Source organism: Gossypium raimondii, chromosome 9 (genome assembly GCF_025698545.1).
Source record: "Gossypium raimondii isolate GPD5lz chromosome 9, ASM2569854v1, whole genome shotgun sequence".
NCBI lineage: Eukaryota > Viridiplantae > Streptophyta > Magnoliopsida > Malvales > Malvaceae > Gossypium > Gossypium raimondii.
In genome coordinates this window covers 44,644,551-44,664,414 of record NC_068573.1, presented here as the reverse complement: position 1 = coordinate 44,664,414, position 19,864 = coordinate 44,644,551, and the positions used below count along the sequence as shown (strand labels likewise).

The window sequence follows — 19,864 nt, the reverse complement described above, 5'->3', positions numbered from 1 at the left end:
CTCCTTACGGAAGCAAGTGAATCCACTGATTTAGAGCCCTGTATGTAGATGAAATTAATTACAATGTTAATAAAATCCATCTAAATGTTGACATGAATGTAGATTAATTTTAAATTTGATAAAATAAACCCTCTACTAAAGATTTATATTGTAACCTTCACATTTAAATGGTTTTCAATTAATTATCATTATTATTATTTTATATAATATTAGGGTGAGGATGTTGTTTTATTCAAATCAAGACAACTTAATTAATATTTTTAAAATTTTATAGATGTATAATTGCATGTATATATAATATATGATAAATATTTTTAAAATATGATAAACTTAGAAATAATATGTCAATATTAATGCTTATTAGTGTCAGACCAAAAATACGTTATTATTCATAAATCTCTCAAATTATTAGATTAAATTTAATTAGAGAAAATAAGTAATGGTTCGATCACAAGTTCAAATCATGTGAACTCGTTCTCTACCCTACCCACTATTGTTTAAAAATGTATTAATTAAGCTATTAAACTTAATTAAATTATTTTATTTTCAAATATACTTATAAAAATAAAAATAATTTAGATGGAAAAATATTAAAAATAAGTTTAAGACTTGTAGTATAAGTCCATAATTGACTAAAACGTACCAAAACATATTACTTAAACCACTTGGTACCAATTTAAGATCAAAACTATATATCAACAATGTTGTAAAACTGAACCAATCAAACCATTGGTTCTCAAGTTGATCAATTGAATGGTTGGTTCAACCATTACAAAATACTTTTTTCTTTTAAAAGAACAAATAAATAATAAAACTTTAAACATTTATTTCATATATTACAGCGAAATGTAATATTTAAACTTCAAACAGTTCTTAAATTGGTTTTTTAACCATTCAACACTTCTCCGGTTTTTGATTCAACTAACTGGTTCAATCCAATTTTGACATCGGAATGCTACCGACAACCATGATATTTAGATACAGCGTACCAAGATCTTAGAAGAATGAGACTTGGGAACTAAATATGGACTTCTTCTCATTAGTGAGAAAAGGTCAAATTATGCCTACATGGTTCAAAATTTGGCCCCGGAAATGGGGGGTAAGAGTCAAATAATACATGATTTCACAAATGGTACAAGTTCTATGTTGAATTAGTAGTCTTAGGTGTTGGTGGACATTTAAAAGTGGCATTAGCATATTATGACAGGGAATCAGGATGATGGATTTGCACGGTCTCTTAACCAGAGTTTCCATAACACACATCTTATGACAATGGTGGGGCAAAGAATTGAAAGAAATTATATAAATAAATTACCTCTGCTGCTTCAAATACACTATACAGAGCTTCCCCTACAATCATGCAGATTGCCGAGTTGTAGTTTACGCCAATACTAGCTCCCCCTCTTCCTGTTGTTCTTGCTGTTCGGGAAAACCTCCTTCCCGATGTGGGAGAAGAATGCGCTTTATTTCTTCTGCACTTAGTGTTTCGTACTCCAAAAGTGCATTTGCTAATGCGTGCAATGCCTTCTCGTGCTGAAAATATGTCAAACAGCAATGTGTTAAACTAATGTATTTGCAGCTAATAGACATGTGATTTTTTGACCAGAGTGATAGATTTTTAGTTACCTGGGTTTAACTCTAGTAACCTCAAATACCCTTAAAAGAAATTTTGATTTTCAAGAGTCATTTCTCTTTTCTACTAGCAAGGTAAGATGTGATTTTAAAAATTACACCATGGAAATAGAATTTCTTCATACATATTCCTAAAATTTTAGATGCTAGAAGACTACGATTCAGGTTTCATCGTAATTATTTCTCTATGTTGCTAACCTCTTCATTCTTCTCAAAGTACCCGGTGTCTCACATATTTCAAAAATGGGTATGAAGATGCTCATACCCTAGTCCAAATATCATATATAGTTATTTGTTATAATATGGTTTCTTATTCCTTGACCAAAAAAAAGAGGGGGTTTCATGAACTTACCTTTTTTAACAGGGTTGTCACACGATCATATGCTTCTCTTAGAAGCTTTACAACCTGCACAACAATTTAAAAAAAAATTAAGACTGAAAAGACATTTTTGCTTATCAGAACTCTAGCTTGCATAAACATACTTCAGCATCAATGCGAGACTGCATTTCTGAACTTGGTCGCTCTTTAATATTAACTGGCCCAATTGCATCACTCATCCCACAATTTGATACCTGGCATTGTAAGTGAAAGCCATTAGATATTGCCCAGTTTTGGCTAATTCTTTCCATTATTGTTCCATATATATTTTACCATGAACTGGAAAGGCATACAGAAACAGGGAATTATGGATAAAAGGAGACTTTGAAACATACCATATACTTAGCAAGCTCTGTAGCCGTCTGTAGATCACTCCTTGCTCCAGTTGTGACATGGTCCTGGCCGAAAATGAGTTCTTCCGCAACTCTTCCTCCCATACAAACATCAAGACGAGCTAATAATTGCTTCTTGCTGATTGACGTCTCATCATCTGATGGCAATTGGGTTACCATTCCCAGAGCAGATCCACGGGGCATGATTGTAGCCTTGTGGATTGGATGTGCACCTTCAGTGTTGAAAGCGACAATTGCATGGCCACTCTCATGATAAGCAGTGAGCTGAAGTTGTGTAATAATGTCAGCAAGTAAGGATGCTCCAGTTCAGATAACAAAAAAGATTATCTTGAAAACCTAACGAAGTGATCTCTACACTGACATAGTGCACAAATAGGAACCAAAATGCAGCCTAGTTGCAGCTAAAAACTAACTCTATTAAACAACTGGCAGTGAATTGCATCAAGGGACTTCTTACATTAAAGTTTCTTGGTCATTTATCTGCATATCCTGAACTGGGAAATTTTTCTTGGGTAATCTTGTTATCATTATGGTCCTTTTACATTTTTATTTGCACAATGATTCACTTCATACCACCAACCACAACCTGAATTCTACACCCAAAGTTTTACTAGAAAATGTCAATACCTTCTTTGACTCTTCTGATAAAAACATTGTTTTACGTTCAGTACCCATGAGTATCCTATCTTTAGCATGCTCCAACTGTGAAGCAGTCACTTTATTTGCACCTTCAACTGCAGCTTTAATTGCAGCAATGTTCACCAAGTTTGCTAGATCTGATTGACAGAATAATGGGAAAAAGTTATAAAGAAGATCTGAATGTTTGTTCACACAAACCTGTTTTGGTTTATGCAGAAAAGCTTACCTGCTCCATTGAATCCAGGAGTACCACGAGCAATTGCTTTAACATCTACGTCATCAGATAAAGGTTTATCATGTAGGTAGAGCTCCAAAATCTCTTGACGGCCTCTTAAATCTGGATTAGGGACAACGATCTAAAAGACGGACTTTATGAGTCTTCTCTATAAAAGAGAATAGAACATGAAAAAAGAAAATATCTATCCTACAAGACTAACAATAGTCCACAGCCAAATTACTTAGCCCTTGTGAAAGCAATTTTGTGTACTGAACAATTCAGTGACTAAAGTAACCACAAAATCAGAGCACAACTTCTAACCATGAGTAAAAACCTTCAGCAGCATGATGCAGGAAGGTGGGGGGGAGGGCTTCTGATACTCTGATTAAGCCTTAAGGAACCAACTCTATTTGTCATCGTTAGTTCCTCTAAGAACAACTTTGAGCATATAGTACCAAACACCCAAGTCTCAACAAAACACTAATGATTGGAGCACTTACATGCCTATCAAATCTACCAGGTCTTGTCAAAGCTGGATCAAGAATATCAGGTAGATTTGTTGCAGCCATCAGAATTATTCCCTATAAGATAGATAGAGATTAAACAAATTGAAAATGAAAAAAGGAATTACCGAAATTACAAACTTTTGAAATATACAGAATTAACGTTATTATGAACTTTTGAAATATACCTCATTCTGTTCAAAACCATCCATTTCAACTAGCAGCTGATGCAGTGTTTTTTTGGTGTGGCCTTCCCATTGTTTTCGTGTGGATCCAATAGCATCTATTTCATCAATGAAAATGATGCAAGGAGCCTATAAAATATGAAATGTTGTTGAATGGCATGGTCAGAAGGCATGATGGACAATGTATCAAGCAAACAAAATAATCCCCACAACCTAGTAATTATGAGCATCAACCTTTTTCTTAGCTGCTTGGAAAAGGGATCTCACACGCCGAGCACCAACACCAACAAACCTGCCATAGAGATAGAGAATGTCAGACAAGATACCTATAATGCTGCATAATCCCCAGAACCAACTTTATGGGATACAATAAGCACATGGAAATCTATAGAAAAGGGTGGCCAAGCAAAGATGAAACGAGAGGGTGGCTTACATTTCCTCAAATTCAGATCCTGCTCTATAGAAGAAAGGTACCCCAGCTTCCCCAGCAATAGCCTTCAGGGTGACATAAACCAAATCCATTATTATATGTATATGATCATATGCAACATACTTCAAAAGGGAAGTGTTGAACCACTAGCAGCAAAATAAGCTTTTCTTTGTGGTGGTTAAATTGAGATGTAGTGCACAAAAAGACCCTGACATATGTAAGTGAAGATTAGTGAGAATAAAAAATGAAACATTACCTTGGCCAGCAAAGTTTTTCCAGTTCCAGGTGCTCCAGTCAAAAGGATTCCCTGCAATTTAGTTGTGAATGATACAGCCTTAAGATTAAAGCAAAAAAGCCTTAGACTCTGGAAGTAAATGAATCATAGGATACAAATTTCAGAATTTGTGGTTCTCATAGATGCACAATCATTCACTATGGACCAAACAATGGAAAGAAAACCTAAATCACTTGTTATTTTCTCACCTCTATAAAGGAAAGCTTGAGAAGCAGAACCTAGAATCTATAATTCCCCACCTACGATACGAGCTGACAGGACTTCAGGCAATTTCTTGATATATTTGGTTCTCCTAGCATAGATGTCACTGACATCTTTTCTATTTTATTCCTATTTTATAGGATGCCCTTAGTAAAATCTGAAATACAGAGATTCACAAGCAAGTGCAACAAATGTAGACAGAAAGAATGAGATGTATTTCGAAAACCATATTATCTTGCACAAACCTTTGGCAGCTTTCCCCCAAGGCGGGTGAACTTTGATGGGTTTTTAAGGTACTCCACTACTTCCTCAAGCTCTTGTTTTGCATCATCACAGCCTTTGACATCCTTAAATGTTTTAACATTCTGCAAATAAAGTATTAAATAGGAAAAGAAAACAAGTTTCAGGATTATCTACTAGATTTCCAATAAATGGCCCTGGGACCTAAACCCTAGCCCATCCATACCAAAACTAAAGCTGCATTTCACTTGCATAGTAAGCAGAACAGGGTCTTGATCATTTATCTAATAAGGATATCAAATTATAATATTTTCTCTCTAGTCATGAACACTTTTCAATTATTCAGGCAGTGCTCAAAATTTGCATTTCTTACTCATCTAGTCCAATATAATCTACTTAAACCATTCCATCTATGCATACTGAAAACAGAAATGAAGTCTTCAAATGCAACTAAATGTCATAGTCTACTCAATTTAGACAGCTAGCAGAAGCATCGGATACTTGCCTTCTCAGGCATCACTTCCTTGTTCAATTCTTTGGGGGCATATGAGGAACTTGATCCAACACCTGAAGTTCCTATTCCACCCAAACTTCCTACATACTTCTGAAGTGCAGCAGCACCCATTAACCTGAAAATAGCTTTCAAGTTAACAAAATGAACTACAGGAAGTTAACGCAAGGACTGGGCGGTTCAACAAAAAAAAAAGTAGAGAGAGGGAGTACAACAACAATCACAGAATCCATACCAAACCAATCCAACAGCAACCGTGAACAAGATAGTTGAAATAAGCTCTTGTGCAAACCGTGATCTGTTTGAAACTTTAGGATCAACCTAACAAAAAAGGAAAACAGAACTGCTATCAAATTGGTTGACAAAGGGATCTAAGGAGAGAGAGAAGATGAATCCAAGTTGTGGACAAGTTATAATAGTCCACAACTCCGCATATTGTAGTACAAACATCAACTAATCCAAAAAGTGTAACATGTAAACCACATTGTTTCCCACACAAAACAGTAAACTAAGGAGACTTACCATCACGACATGCAACGGATGCTTCTGAGAAATTCCTGGGCTTAAGAAGGGCTCATCCACATTCCCAGATGCACGCTGCTTTAATTCTTGCAACTGCATTTTAAATTTTAATCGACCAAATCAGATATAGTCTTTTGGTGATAAGAAAGCATAGATTTGTATAGAACTACTTATCCACCAATTGATACGTCCAACAGAAGTCAAATGTCAAAGACATTACATCTGTTCGACCAAGTTTGACAATATTAAAGTAATTGAAAAGCTGAATCAAATGCAAATATAAAAGCAAAGCCACGAAGTAGCGCCATTCTTACCAAAGTAGGAAGACTAGAAGGCTTTCCAGCTTGTTCATCCGGAAGATATTCAGCAATGGCATTAGTGACTACCAACGCTCGAAGATATTCGGCAACTCCTCTACTGTCTACCGCATGATCCCTTTGTTCAAATCGCTTAATCACGGACTCGGGACTGTTTTTTTTTTTTAAATAATAAAAATCAGAGGGATCAAAAAAAGAAAATGCTTCGAAATTAATCAACAATAAAGAAGTTGAAAGGAAACCTGTGCTTGTTAAGCTCAGCTAGCAAAGCGCTTTGTTTAGCGGCATCTTTGGGATTGACATCGGCTTCGGCAATCAAGCGGTCAAGACGTTTCTCCTGACGCCAAAACAGCCACCAACTGAACCAATCCAAAGCTAACAATTTGTCCATTCCATTCTTTATCATAGCCCAAATTCCCATAAAAAACACCATGACAGGGATTTTGGTTTTGGGCCCTTTATCTCCCACCAATTCATCACTCTGCCCATTGTTGTCCACCGCATTCTCAGGTTCCTCATCGATGTTATTCGCTTCAATCCCCTCGGCTGCATTCTCAAATCCATCAACATCCGAAACCAAAGGGGTGGAAGGTTCAAGATGGGAATCCAATTTGGAATCGGAATTAACATTGTCGGGGTGCAATGAGCAAGGGATTGAAAAGGGATGGGGATGCAATCGGGAAAAAAGGAAAAGTGGGGGAGGGCAAAAGGGAGTGGGGTTGAAAGAGAGGGAAGGAGGAGGAGGGTGAAAGCGTGGGATAGGAAGAGGAGAAGAAAGACAAGGGTGATGAGGGCAGAAGAGAGAAAGGGAGAGGATCATTGCTTCAGGGTTTAACGAGAGAAGATTTGGGGCTTCTTCTTCGTCTTCAGCTTTGAATCAAAAGCAAAAACAAGTTAAGAAGAGCCACCCACGGCCACCAGATTATTCGGACGAAGGAAAGGAACGAGTGCAAGTCAAAGTTACATTTTGATATAAGCTTTAACTTCATTTTTTTTTCTTTTCTTTTTCATTTCTAAAATCAAACTAATAATACTTATAATATAAGCTGAATAAATAACATTTTGTTACGAACATGCTATTAAGTGGATGTCCATGTCCATCAAGATTTAGATAAATTTTGATATACTAGAAGTAGTTCTCTACTTCAATTATACTTCTTGTGCTTATAAATAAAAACTTTATTCTCTTTCTTATTTATTCTCTATTTATTTATTTTATAATAAGTTATCAGCACAATTTGTTGTTCAAGTTGTTGTCGATTGCCTTCTAGAGCTATTGCAATTTCAGTCTTCAATTAAGGCTTGCGCACTATAAGTAATCATTAAAGCCTTTAACCACTCAAATTTTCAGGTACATTTTACTATAATTTATTTATTATATCATGTTTACTATAATTGGAGACTAATCATGACAACATGAATAGATGGATTTTGATTTGAAATTTACGCATGTTTGCGATAATGATTATGAAATAAAGAATCAATGGAGACGTTTAGAAGTCTGTCCTACTAAATTTATTGCATTCCCCGAAGTGAATGCAAATATAAAGAAAATAAAAAATATAATCATGAACCACTAAAAGTTGGAACATAATAATAAATAAGAAAATAATGAAAGTTCTCAAGATAGCTCTTCAAAAGGTAAATATAACTTATGTTATGAACGTGATATGAAAGATTATTGGCCACATATGTGGTGTATGCCCAAATATTTTGTTTCATTAATATTCTTTGAGGAACGATATGAGAATGTAGTAATGAATTCTATCATTACAAATAGAAAATATTTTTCTTATTTGGTATGAAATAAACAAATATTATTCTAATATTTGCTAGTACAAAATTAGTCGAAAGCTCCGAAGATCTAATATATTAATATCTTGTGATTGTTAAAATATATTAATAATAGATTTCATATTGAGATTGTGAATGAGGAAAATATTATATTTCATATGAATTAAAAGAGGATTGAATTATTGATTACTCTTGTTATCAAATTGAATTGACTGTGATTATCTTTGTGATCTTTTTTCTCATCATCCCCATTAAAGGGTTGAAAGCAAAATATTTAACTGTGAAAGATCTAATTAAATTGTAGAATAATTTAAAAGAAAATATGAGTAAAAGAATATGGTAATTCTATCTAAAGCTCATTATGGTTGGAAACACATGAAGTTATTTTTTTTTGGATATTTGAAGATTTTGGCATATTCCCTAAAGCGAATATTGCATATAATTGTTTGAAAATTATATTTAGTTTGTTAACTTAGTGGCATTATAATCTTTACATCAATTTAGACATTTCCAGTAGTAAATGTCACATTAACACTTATATGTGGATACAAAGTGAAATGAATGATAGTAAAATTATTAATTTGTTATAATTTAGTATAATTGAACACATGTTAAAGTAAATCAGAAGTTTACTGATATAGATTGTAACAGCCCGATTTTCAGTGATGTCAAAAACAGTGGTTCGAGGCCACCAAATCCTGTGAGTAAGCTCTTAAATTTTATTATTTAATATTTACAAGTCAAATATGGTTTAAAAAATTTTTAAATTAGTAATTTATGTCTTATAATGAATTATCAGATTCGAGTGATAAAACTCTAGTTCAAGTGGTTTTAGAAAATGAGGTATAGGGACCTCATTTCTATAAATCGAGCCGTAAATATTTTTATAAATATCTATGGAGTTTCATGAAGGTAGTATTAAAGTTTCGTTGAAAAATTTTAACGTTTCGACAGTTAATTAATTAAAAAGGACTAAAATGAAAAAGGTGTAAAACTTGCTAATTATAATAAAGTGACTAAATGACTTGATTAATAAAAAAAGAAGGACCTAAATAGAAATTATGCCAAATAAAAAGATGAGGCTGCATAAAATGGAAAAAATAATAACATAAAGCCATTAATAGAGGTGCTCATGGTAGGACGGCCTGGCTCGACGACGGCCCTTAAAATATGGGAGGGTTTGGGTAAAAATATAAGCCCGAAATATGGGCTTGGGCAAAAAAATGAGGCCCGTTTAGAAAACGGGTCGAGCCTCGGGCACCACTTTTTTGGCCCGGGACTGGCTCGATATAATAAATATATTTATTTTTTAAATTTTTTTAATTTTAAAATATTTTTAAAATATTTTTTTTATTTTTTTATTTTAAAATATTTTTAAAATACTTTTTTTTTATTTTTTAATTTTAAAATATTTTTAAAATACTTTTTAAATTTTTTAATTTTAAAATATTTTTAAAATATTTTTTTTTATTTTTAAAATAAAATTTTGGTATTTATTAAAAAAATGGGCCTTGCCGGGCACGGGCTTATGATTTTTTCCTGGGCCGGGCTTGGGCAAAATTTCAGGCCCATATTTCGGGCCGGGTCCGGGCCAAAATTTTTTATGGGCTGGCTCGGCCCATGAGCACCTCTAGCCATTAATGGCAAAATTGTAATTAAATTGAAATTAAAAAAAAATAAAAGTGAAATTTGAAAGCTTCTAGGCAATTCTTTATTCTTCTCCCAATTTTCGGTTCAAAAACATACATGGGAAAGCTTCTTGAGCTGGTTATTCAATTTTGCTTCATGTGAGTTCAATTCTTACCCGTTTCTTGTAATCTTTATATTTTTGAGATTGTTACAATTAGGTCCAACTAAATCTTACTCTAGTTTTTTATTTTGTTAAAGATTTTGAATGTTTCCATTGATGAATCTATATGATTTTAGTTATTAAATTATGAATTTGAGATGTTGGTTGATATTTAAAATTATTTTATTATGTTAATTTTGATGAATTTTTTGATTAGGGACTAATTTATTCAAATAGTAAAAATACAAGGGTTTTTTGTGAAATTATTGAAAAATTGGGCTGTATTGAATGCCATTAATATTTGGCTAGCATGGGTTTTCATTAAAAATGGTTAATTTGCATGATTTGGGCTCAGGGACTAAATTGAATAAAAGCAAAATTTTAGGGGCAATTTTGTAAAAATGTCAAAATGACCAAATTGCATGAAATGAATTGTTTTATTATTTAAATTAATAAATTGAATGAAAAAATTTAGATCAAGATCGGGTGGAAAATTGAGGAAAATGAAAAATTACCAAAATGTCCTTAAATCTTGGTATTTCTGCAATTTAGCCTGATAAGTTCATATGAACTATATTCTGTATAATTTTGATTAAAGTGAATGTTATCTGGTGATGAATATTATATATGTGTGTGTGTGTGTATGAGAGTCAATTTTGAGGCTTTACGACCTTCACCCTCTTACCTGTGCGTCTTATATAATAGAAATTCACGAGATTTATATTGATTAAGTTCACAAGTGTGAAACCGAAGAGTTTAGTGGCTGAATGATTAATAATGCAGTCAGAACTGAGAATGGGTTAGCAAGTAAAGACGATTTTAGAAGAGATATCAAATTTTTCTAAAGATTATTTGGGATACACAATATTGCTATTAAGGAAAAAGTTATTCACGAGTAATCAATTTATTCAGGTATGGTATCTAAAGAACGGGTTAACTGAAAATTCTTTTAAATTGATTTATTTAGTGATTGGGATAATGTAAGAATATTGAGGACTTTAGTAGTCAGAGGAATAGTGTTGAAATTGCAAAGATATCTGAATGCAATTGTTATAGTCGGGTACCTTACAGCGATCTCTTCTAGGTATTCTATATTCTTTTGTCTTCAAAGGCATATGCAATTATTCATTTTTAGATGTGATTCTTATCATATGGAAAGGCTAGCTAATCATAACGTTGGACGGAAGTATTGTTAGTCTGGTTGATTTATGATTGGCATTGCTCTATCTTTCTTTGGCATTCTATTCTATTATGTTTGGTAGAAGATTTAATGCTAAAACACATATGATGTTATTTTATTTCTTCTACTGGTTGATGCTCTAAAATATATATTTGTAATTTATGTTGTCTCTGTCACAACTGATTCCAATGCGTATGAGCGATATTCTTCTTCTAGATTTTCTTTAGGATATCATCGATCTCTTTATTATTCAATGTGGTTTATATTCTCAGAAATTCAGTATAGCTTCATATTTGAGATTTTATTATATCGGTTTTCTTGTCATTCTTATGGTTTAATTTTATCTATCAAATATGGTTCATCTGTAAAAGATATTTATGGGTCGGAGATAATTACATATATTACTATTATAAATCCTGGTTTGAACATGGAAGCATAGAAATGCAAATCTCAGAGTATAAAGATCGTATTATTATACTGATTATTATTGGGACTACTTTCGATTTTCCTTTTCTATTATGGAGTGCATTATTGCTATTGAGGTATTATTCTATCTATATGGTTGAAACGTTAGTCCTATTATAGCATTATGGTTTGTAATCTATCTGATGGTTGTGGCCTCAGTATAGTTCAAAGCTTCGATGTTAATAACTGAAATAGACTTATAATATATAATCCCTCTCTAGTTTTCGTGACAAGGGTTGACATCGGCAAAAGTGTAGATGGTGGAAGATTGAGCTCAAATTTGTACATTGGTTTTCATTCCTCAGGTAATCACGAATTATGTCAACAAGTCAATAATGGGATGTCATAATTCATTTGAGTTAATGTAATTTGTGGTAATTTTCGGTTGGTATTCCGAGAGAATTATGATATATGGTATATCTGGATTGTCTTGACAACAACAAGAAGGGATTATTCTGAAAGGTTATTATCTGATGATAAAATCGACTCAGTTATTCTAATCAGAGTGGGTTATTCATTTGAAAGGTTAATTGAGTTATACGCATTTGAGTTTATCTTCAGGTCCGAGAATAAATTTTGTGTATTCACGGGTAAATTGACGAACCTTCAGAATGAGGGATTCATATTCTAGTAGACATGATATAGAAATCTATCTACCAGGTCAGTTCTAATCGGGAAATGGTATTATGGATTGAAATTGATATATATTGAATGTATTGATTATTTGAATTGAAATGAATATTAGTTGTATTTGAAAAATGAATTGGAACCCTATTAACTGTATCGGACTGAGTTGGATATAGATGGCATGCCATAGTATTGGAAGAGTTCAGGGATTTCTTCGACTTCGAGTCAATGAGACACTGGTGTCAATTTATTACTTCAGATTTATTCGATGAGGCACTGGGTGCCAACTTACTTCGGTTTAACCGATGAGACACTGGGTGTCAATTTACTACTTCAAATTATCTGATGAGGCACTGGGTGCCAAAGTAGTGTGTTTAGTTAGATCCGTGTATCTGTCCGAGTCCAAGTTTTATTAATAGGGGTAATTAAATAAAACGGTACTATGATTGATATTGGATGATATTTTATGAGAATTAAAAATGGGATAGTGATTTGAAACATGAAAATGAGTTATATACATAAATGTACTAACTTATGTATTGATGATAGTGATTAGGAATATGTCAAGCTTGAGATTATGATTGATGTATATACTTATGTCTAGTATTATACCAATGAAACAAGAAGTTCATAATTGAAATGTGATATGATGAAAAGGATTGATGAGTTGATTAATGTACTTATATATATGAGAAATTACGTGCGTTATGATTGAACTTACCTATGTTATGAATAAATATATTAATTAGTTGATTGATGTTGTTATTTAAGTTTATGTTTAATAAATAGAATGGAAAATAAGTGAAGGAAGTTATTCGTAGTTGTTTATCCTTTTCACAGATTATCGGAAGCTTGATTGGGTTGGAAGCTTGTCAGAGTTATATCACACTATCCATCGGTTCGATCAATACTTTTGAATGTTTTGATTTTGGTTATAATGGCATGTATAGGTTATTATGGTTAAATGTTGGTCTATATGTGTTTTGTTGAGATTAGTCATATATTTGGTTTGTGTTTTGGTATTTTAGTATGTGCTTAATTTGCCTTATAATGTTGATGTGTGGAATAATGAAAGACAAAATAGTAGTTGAAAATGCGTATGAGGTATGTTTTATAACTTGGTGTGTAACAACCCAGTTTTAGTTAAATCGGAACAGTGGTTTCAGAACCACAAATCTGAGGTCAAAAAATTATTTTAAATATTATTTTTGGTATTTACGGCATCTGAATATATATATGTGTGAAAGTTTCGTAAAGAAATTTTATTGTTTGAATGCTTAATTCGGTAAAAAGGACTAAATCGCGTAAAGTGTAAAAGTTTTTTTCTATAAGCTAAAGGTGTCTAATTGCTATATAACATTAAATTAAAGGTCCTAAAGTAGTAAATAGGCTATTTATGAGTTAGTGGACAATAGTGGAGTGACATTTGGCGTAATTACTAATTTTTTTAATGGTAAAATAGTAAATAAGTAAATTAAAGATAAAATAAATAAAACAAAAGCCAAAATTTTGTTCATCTTTCTTCCTTGGCCGAATATTGAAGAAGAAAACCTCCATTGAAGAACACTTACGGTAGGGGTGAGCATTCGATTGAATCGAATCGAATCGAAAATTTTCGAGTTAATCGAGTTTTCGAATCTCATTTTATCATCCTAACTTTATTTGAAGTTTTCTCGAATCGAGTCGAGTGAGATGGAATTCGAATCGAATCGAATCGAATATATTTGTTCGAGTTAAATTTTAAAAATAATTTTGGGTCCTTGTAACCATTGTCACCCATCGTAATAAAATTTGTCCACCTTAATCAAATTTTTATTAACTTTCATCACCTCATAATTTATTTATTAATTTTTATATACTTGGTTAGCTTATTTGTTTGCTTAGTTGTTTCAATTATCTTGATTCTTGTCACTATGTATTTTGGAATTAAAAATATATTAAATATAAAATATGATTTTTAATAAAATTTATTTTAAAAATAATTTTGAAATTGATACCAATATAAAATTTTAACACGAATATTTTATGGCATAATTAAGAATTCAATTTTAATATAAATATTCAATATGACTAAACAATTCAATAATATAAATAATATAAAATGTGAAATTTAATTTAATAATATAAATAGTATATATAAATAAAATTATTACTATTTATGTTTAGTGATTTTTTTTGGATAATTTTGATTTTTTATTTGAGAGTAAAGGGTGAGAAGTAAAAGTTTAGGGGGAAAATAAAAAGTTTTGGGGAATAAAAGTTTGAGGGAAAGTAAATAGGGGGAGTAAAATTTTGGAGGGAAAATATTAAAAAAAAATTGGAGGGGGGAGGGTTTGGGGTAGATGGGAGGTGGGATGGGAAGAGAATAAAAGTTTTAGGGGAAAAGTGGGAGGGAGTAAAAATTTTGGGGGAAAATAAAAAGTTTTGAGGGTTTTTGAGAGTAAAATTTTGAAAAAAAAATGAATGGAAGAGTAAAATTTTGGTGGGAAATGGATTTTGGGTAGATTAGGGGTTGAGAGGGAGGGAGTAAAAGTTTTGGGGGAAAAGTGGGAAGGAGTAAAAGTTTTGAGGAAAAGTAAAAAGTTTGGGAGTTTAGGTAAAACGTAAAATATTATAGTTTGATATTCAATTATTCAATTATTCAATTAAAACTCAACTCGATTCGAACTCGAAATTGAAAAAAATTGAGTTGATTCGAATAACTCGATTAACTCGAATAACTCGATTCGTTTAACTCGAAATTCAAATTTTTTTTCGATTTTTTCGAGTCGAATCGAATTTTGCTCACCCCTAACTTACGGTTCGACACATACATAGATTGATTAAGGTATGGTTTGAGCTCGATTTTTGATAATTTTTACGTTTTTGAGATCGTTACTTCGTATTCTAGCTAGCCTGTGTCCTAATTTTTGAATTGGTTGATGAATTTGTGAGTTGCCATTGATGATAGCTTGATGTTTTTGAATGTTGATGATGGAAAATGAATAGTTGTTGACAGATTAATATGTTTTGTAAAGTGATTTTTAACAAAAATGTCAAATAGAGATTAAATTGTGAAATTTGCAAATTGAGGGGTTGAAGTATGAAATAAATGGAATTAATGGGCTGCTAGGGACCTAGGGAAGATTCGGCCAATCATAGGTTTAATGAAATTATGTGTATTTTGTGTCGTTTTGAAATAAGGACTAAATTGAGAAAATGTAAAAGTTTAGGGGGAAATGTGTAAAATAGCCTTAATGTGTGTTTTGGACTAAAATGAATAAATAGTTGATTAAATAAGCTCATTTTGATAATATACAGATCAAGATAAGCCGAGATTGGGATTAGATTGGGGAAAAGGAAAAGCGGACGAATAGTCGATAATTTCCATCCGAACAACTTGAGGTAGGTTCGTATAATCAGAATCGAACTTTCATTTAATTGTAATTGTATGAAATGAATAGGTATATATATGTGAATTGAATGATTGAAATAAACGATATTGAATTGCTTAATTTAAAATGTATTGAATAATACCGATCCCCGTTTGAACTATAAAAAATCGTAGGATACAAGTGACATGCCACTAGAGTTACCATTTTGGTCGAGCTCCTACATTTGTTGTGGACTCTCCACAGCTCGTATGAGCTTACCGATATACCAGCTCTTATGAGCTTACTGTTCTTCAGCTCGAAATGAGCTTATCTATCATGGCTCGAAAGAGCGAAAATGATAATGAATTGATGGATTACCGATTAATGCACATAGTGTGTATCACCTGAATATCCTTCGATGTTTTATTAGGTTCAACGGGTATTATACTGTTACCAATTATATGATTGAGAATGAAATGGAATATGATCTATGTGAATTGTATAGATGAAATATAAGATGTGTTATGAGGACGTATGGAACTAGAAACGAGATTTTATGAAATGTATGAATGAAATGTTATGTGAGTTGAATGCCAAATTGAATCATTCATGGATGAAATGTTAGTTATATGCATATTTAAGACTCTAACCTATTGAGGTGTATGTGTGATAGGCATTTGAATATTCGAGTTGGACATATTGATTTAATTGCTTAAATTATGCAGTGTGGTAAGTTTAATTCTATTATACGGGCTTACTAAGCTTTAATGCTTACTCAATTTATTTCTTCGTGTTTTATAGAGGTTCGTTAGCTAGCTCGATTCAGACGATGTCGGAGATAAGCATCACACTATCCAGTCGATTTCTCGGTACTTTTGAACTCATGGAAGTTATGTAAATATGGTATGTATAGGATAGTTTATGGGAATATGTTTTTGGTTACTTTAGCTATTGCATAGTTATGTGTTTTGATGTTCTTAAGCCATGAGATTTGACTTAGTTGTTATAATGGTCAAATGTGTATAAGATGATATTTTTTGGCAAGTTGACTTATGAAGGATTTGATGCATATGATAACATTGGTATGTGATGAGTTGGTGATTGGAAAATGCGTGAATGTTATTTGATATTAGGATAGGTATGAAGTTGAATCATATTAGTTTGATATGTGTTTAAATGCACAAATGGTATTGATTGAAGTTTGTAAATGATTGGTTTGAAATGGCATAGATGTGCATTGAAATGGTTGTTTATAGTTGCTCATATTGTATGTAAATTTGGTACTATATGAATGGTTTAGGTACATGTGTTTTGGGGTGTGAAAAGTGGCTTAAACTAAGCCTATTTCATGCCACATGGACTGAGTATACAGGCATGTGACCCTTATTCGAAAATTTTTCTAAGTTTTCTCAAAACTTTTATATGTTATCAGTTCAGTCCCCAATGTATGAATTATGATTTGTATGCTCGATTTAAGCATGTTATGAATATCAATGATTGAAAATTTCTGAAATGAAATGATATTTCTTAAATGTTTGATGAATTACCGATCTGAATTGAGTTGAAAGTTCGATAATGCCTCTTAACCTCTTCCGGCGACGGTTACGAGTTAGGGGTGTTACATGGTGTGATTTGGTATATGTTATAATAAGTGTATATGTATTTTATTCTATTGAATAAGTGGTACAACTGGTACCAAATGGTAAGATTTAGTAAATGATTTTCATGTTGTGTATTAATGCGAGTAGACATAAAAGTTAGTTGATTACTTGGTTACATTGTATATATGGTTAAACATAATTGTATTGGTCATTTAAGATGCCTAAGGGCATATTGATTTTATGTGAATATACTACATGTTTAGGGATTGATTTTAGATGCTATAATATGACTTGTTTATATACACAATATTGATTGTAGGTTGACACCAAATTGGGTGAGAAAAATGGCTTTTAAAATAGCCTATTTTCATCCACACGGTCAGAGACACGGGCGTGTGTCTTAGTCGTGTGTGACACACGGTTAGGTGACACAGTCGTATGTCCCCTGTGGCTTGTAAAGGTTTGCAAGTCAGTATGTTCACATGGCCTAGCACACGGGTGTGTGGTTCGGCCGTGTAACCCCTGCAGCTTTGAAAATTTTTAATGTATTCCAAAAAATTTCTTGAGTTTCCGGATTAGTCCCGACTTATTTCTAACGAGTATTTTGAGCCTCAAGGGCTCAAATAAGGGATAGTATGTATGAGTTTGATTGGTTTCTAATGTGAATGTTATGTTATATGAAATGATAAAATTTATGTCTATTTAATCTATAAACTCTGGTAATGCTCCGTAACTCGGTTCCGGCGAGGGATACGGGTTGGGGGTCTTATATACATAGATGCATTTACTACTTGGCGTAACCAGTTAGACCATCTTGGATCATATATGATGTGAAAATTAATTGAGAATTCATATGAATATTCATTAAAGAACTAGAAGATTCTTTAATTTAAAAAATTTTCTCATTTGTTACTTGTTCTAAATAAAAATTGATTGTTAGAAACTCACTAGCTAAAGTTGAGATTTAATGTCTTGCGTTTTTTAAATGAATATGGGCTCATTCATTCACCATGTGGATGATTTTGACATTATATGATTTTGATAGATGCATCTATAAAATAATCGCATGCATTATCAACTCGCAACCTGTCGTTTGCGAGATTGCTTGTTTAAATGATTAATTTTAGATTATGCAATTAAAACAATTCATCTTGCTTATGTTGGTGAGTTTATGTTCCAATCTTTCAATAATTATTGTACGTCAATCGGGATAAAAGTTGAACATCCTATAGTTCATGTTCACACATAAAACAATATAGTTGAATCATTTATCAAATGCCCCCAACTAATAGTTAAATCATTACTTATGATAACTAAACTTCCTATTTCAACATGAGATTTTGTTGATTTATGTGTTGTACGCATCAAGCTAATAAATTATAAATACTCCCCATTACAATTGGTTTTCGATCAAGAGCTAAATATTTATCATCTTTGAATTTTTGTATGTGCGTATATATTTCAATTGCTCCACCACAACGCACAAAATGAGTGAATCCTCAAAGAAAGTTGGGAATATATATTAATTACAAGTTTCTTTGCACTACTAGATGTTTTGAATGTATTGGAGATTCAATTATGACATGATTTGTAAATACAATTTTGATTCGATAGTTTTCTCGACATTAGGGGGAGAGTAATTTGAACTAGAAGTTCAACAATGATAACTTATTACAAGTTAACTGTCAGATGTATTTATAAACTTAATGAGAATAACCAAGTATTATATACCATCTAATATTTTAATTTGAATCAAAGTCCAGTAGGACAATTAATTAGAATAAATAATATATTAATCAGTTCCAAAGATGAAAAATTTTCTAGATGGTTGTATAGTGGAGGCAGGTGCTCCAGAAGAGACCCAAGACATAACTAATAAGTAAAACTCCAGAAAAGATTTAGGTACCTAAAATTGAAGATTAAAATTGTGAAAATAAGAAATCTCGATAAATTATGTCATTTTGAGAAAATGTCGAACCGATAATAAAAGTGGTCGACAATGGTTTCGCATGCAATATTATTGTTGAAATAATGAAATAAAAGGAGGATCTTGAATAAATCTATTGAGAAATATAGATATAATATAAATTGGTCAAAATAGAAAGATACAACTCAAATACAATTAAATTTGTGGAGTTTTTGAATCAGTAGTCCAAATATCTAAAGGTATAAAACCAGTGAGAGTGCAAATAAAGTAGTTTTGCAAAAGCGAAATAAAAATATAAAGTTTTTCGCTAAGCCCTGGCGTTGATTATGAAAAAATATAATATTTTTTTGTGGTGAATGCAATAACCTTTAAATATATATATATTATTAAACTGAAATTTCATAAAAGATTTAATTTGTGTCTAATAATTGTTGCTACAACCTTTTATAAGTCACTATATAGTAAAATTTATATTAAAATCCTTGAAAGATTTAAAATGCCAAAAGCATATTGAAATTATCGAGAAATTGTTCATTTATACAAATTAAAATAATTGTATATATGTGATAAATTTAACTTAATTAATAGTAGTTGAAAGATATAATTATAAAATGATCCAAAATACCTATTTGTATTTTTATAAAGGGATCATGATTAAAATTTATTATGATTATTGTTGAAATTCTTAAAGAGATCAAGCTATA

General features: G+C 31.9%; 1 protein-coding gene across 1 annotated transcript; it reads right to left on the bottom strand.

The window, feature by feature from the left end:
- Positions 1 to 1,011: 1,011 nt before the first annotated feature.
- On the bottom strand, positions 1,012 to 7,408 carry LOC105800145 (ATP-dependent zinc metalloprotease FTSH 11, chloroplastic/mitochondrial). The gene is made up of 17 exons (XM_012631083.2): positions 6,667 to 7,408; positions 6,422 to 6,575; positions 6,108 to 6,200; positions 5,821 to 5,906; positions 5,580 to 5,703; positions 5,080 to 5,199; positions 4,595 to 4,645; positions 4,342 to 4,403; positions 4,143 to 4,200; positions 3,912 to 4,037; positions 3,721 to 3,801; positions 3,230 to 3,359; positions 2,992 to 3,140; positions 2,347 to 2,628; positions 2,116 to 2,205; positions 1,985 to 2,038; positions 1,012 to 1,533 (listed from the first exon to the last, which is right to left on the bottom strand). The coding sequence occupies exons 1-17, from the start codon at positions 7,242 to 7,244 to the stop codon at positions 1,381 to 1,383; spliced, it is 2,391 nt and encodes a 796-aa protein (XP_012486537.1). The 5' UTR covers positions 7,245 to 7,408; the 3' UTR covers positions 1,012 to 1,380.
- Positions 7,409 to 19,864: the final 12,456 nt, after the last annotated feature.

Excerpts from the sequence above, each read along its gene's own strand:
- LOC105800145 (XM_012631083.2), bottom strand. The coding sequence starts at position 7,244 with ATGATCCTCTCCCTTTCTCTCTTCTGCCCTCATCACCCTTGTCTTTCT. Across the intron at positions 4,646-5,079 it reads TTGGGGGAAAGCTGCCAAAG|GGAATCCTTTTGACTGGAGC; the intron begins GTTTGTGCAAGA and ends ACTAAATTGCAG. Across the intron at positions 4,201-4,341 it reads GGATCTGAATTTGAGGAAAT|GTTTGTTGGTGTTGGTGCTC; the intron begins GTAAGCCACCCT and ends TCTCTATGGCAG.